The 1,248-nt window shown below is 47.0% G+C and overlaps 1 protein-coding gene across 1 annotated transcript in view; it reads left to right on the forward strand. All coding sequences in view use genetic code 11, as the record gives it.

Moving 5' to 3' along the window:
• EGR_04128 (carbonyl reductase) overlaps window positions 1-451 on the forward strand; it is a gene marked incomplete at both ends in the record, with an annotated part of 1,669 nt that extends 1,218 nt beyond the window's left edge. The window contains one exon of the mRNA XM_024493377.1: window positions 341-451. Within this exon, the coding sequence (XP_024352291.1) occupies window positions 341-451 (111 nt within the window). The remainder of the gene's footprint in view (window positions 1-340) is intronic.
• Window positions 452-1,248: the final 797 nt, after the last annotated feature.

Consider the following 1,248-nt stretch of genomic DNA (forward strand, 5'->3'; position numbering starts at 1 on the left):
ATTGCTTGCTGGTCACTGCATCGACCACGGAAAGCCTGTCTGTGTGGCAGCTAATAATAGTGAACTTCTCATATTACCTCATGAACAGTGAAAGTGAATTTATTGGTATGCGTCGGTGAACTGGTAGTGTTTGTCTCTCACCACCAAGTACCGCGTATTGCCAATTGGCTGCAACAATCGCGAATGGTTGACACGAGGTAGTTTACTTGATGAAGGAAAGCCATCAAGGTGAAATGGATGCTTTGCTGATGCTGGTGTCTCACACTCTCTTCTAGGTCGGATTTGAGGCTTTTACCTGTGGGTGATCCACGTTCACCTTTGGCACTTGTAATTGACTCAGCGTACGGTGGAGAGGTCAGGCACTACCGCCGCGAGTAATCACAGTACCTTTGTTACTTATGGAATCCAAGGTGTGGAGCGGCAGCTTAGTCTGGCTGGCATAAACGCGTGACTCGGATAGAACACGAGATTGAGCAACAAAACATTGGCGATCAGAAATCGTGTTTACCACGTACATCATGGCTCTTGAAGGGTACAGCGTTTGCGCAGTCCAATCTCACAATTGGCAGTGGTGACACGAATGGCAGTGACTTAGCCAACGGCGGGTATTTGATGCAATTGAGGTGTAAACACGGGTGAAAGAAAGAAGCCACAAGGCCTAGTCATGACACCTGCTGCCATCCACACACCATGTCAAATCTGCTTTTATTTGAAGTTATAATAAGTGCCGGATGATAGACGCACCGGTGTTAGTCCAAACACAACAGTAAGTGGTGCCACATTTCACCAAACCTTATTATCCTCCACCCTCAAAAGTTTATTCTTCCGTTAAATGATTGGCCTTGACTAACCATCCATCACAGCCCTGCATTGCGATTCAGCACTCATGTGAATGTAAAACGCCGCAAATGACATTTACATCCGGATTGAGGCGGTGGCTAGTAAACACTTCCCTCTTCACTCGCATTCGTGTTCTAGCACGCGTCTCAGTGTTGACGCACGGAGTCTGCGTCAATCCAGTGCGACTGATTAACGAGGACGGCTCTGTGCTACACCAAAGTGGATGCAAGAAGGCGATTAGCATGACCTGTTAAATTAAAGTGAGGTTGTGGTAATCGGTATTATCACCATCGGCACAATGAATTGGGAGAGTAGATGCCTCGTTGTTTTGGTTCGGTGGATGGTGCCCACTCACCAGCTCGCCAATCAATGGACGAAATGTCATTCACTAATCATTCAAGGTGAATA

Source organism: Echinococcus granulosus (assembly GCF_000524195.1).
Source record: "Echinococcus granulosus chromosome Unknown EG_S00024, whole genome shotgun sequence".
NCBI classification, from domain to species: domain Eukaryota; kingdom Metazoa; phylum Platyhelminthes; class Cestoda; order Cyclophyllidea; family Taeniidae; genus Echinococcus; species Echinococcus granulosus.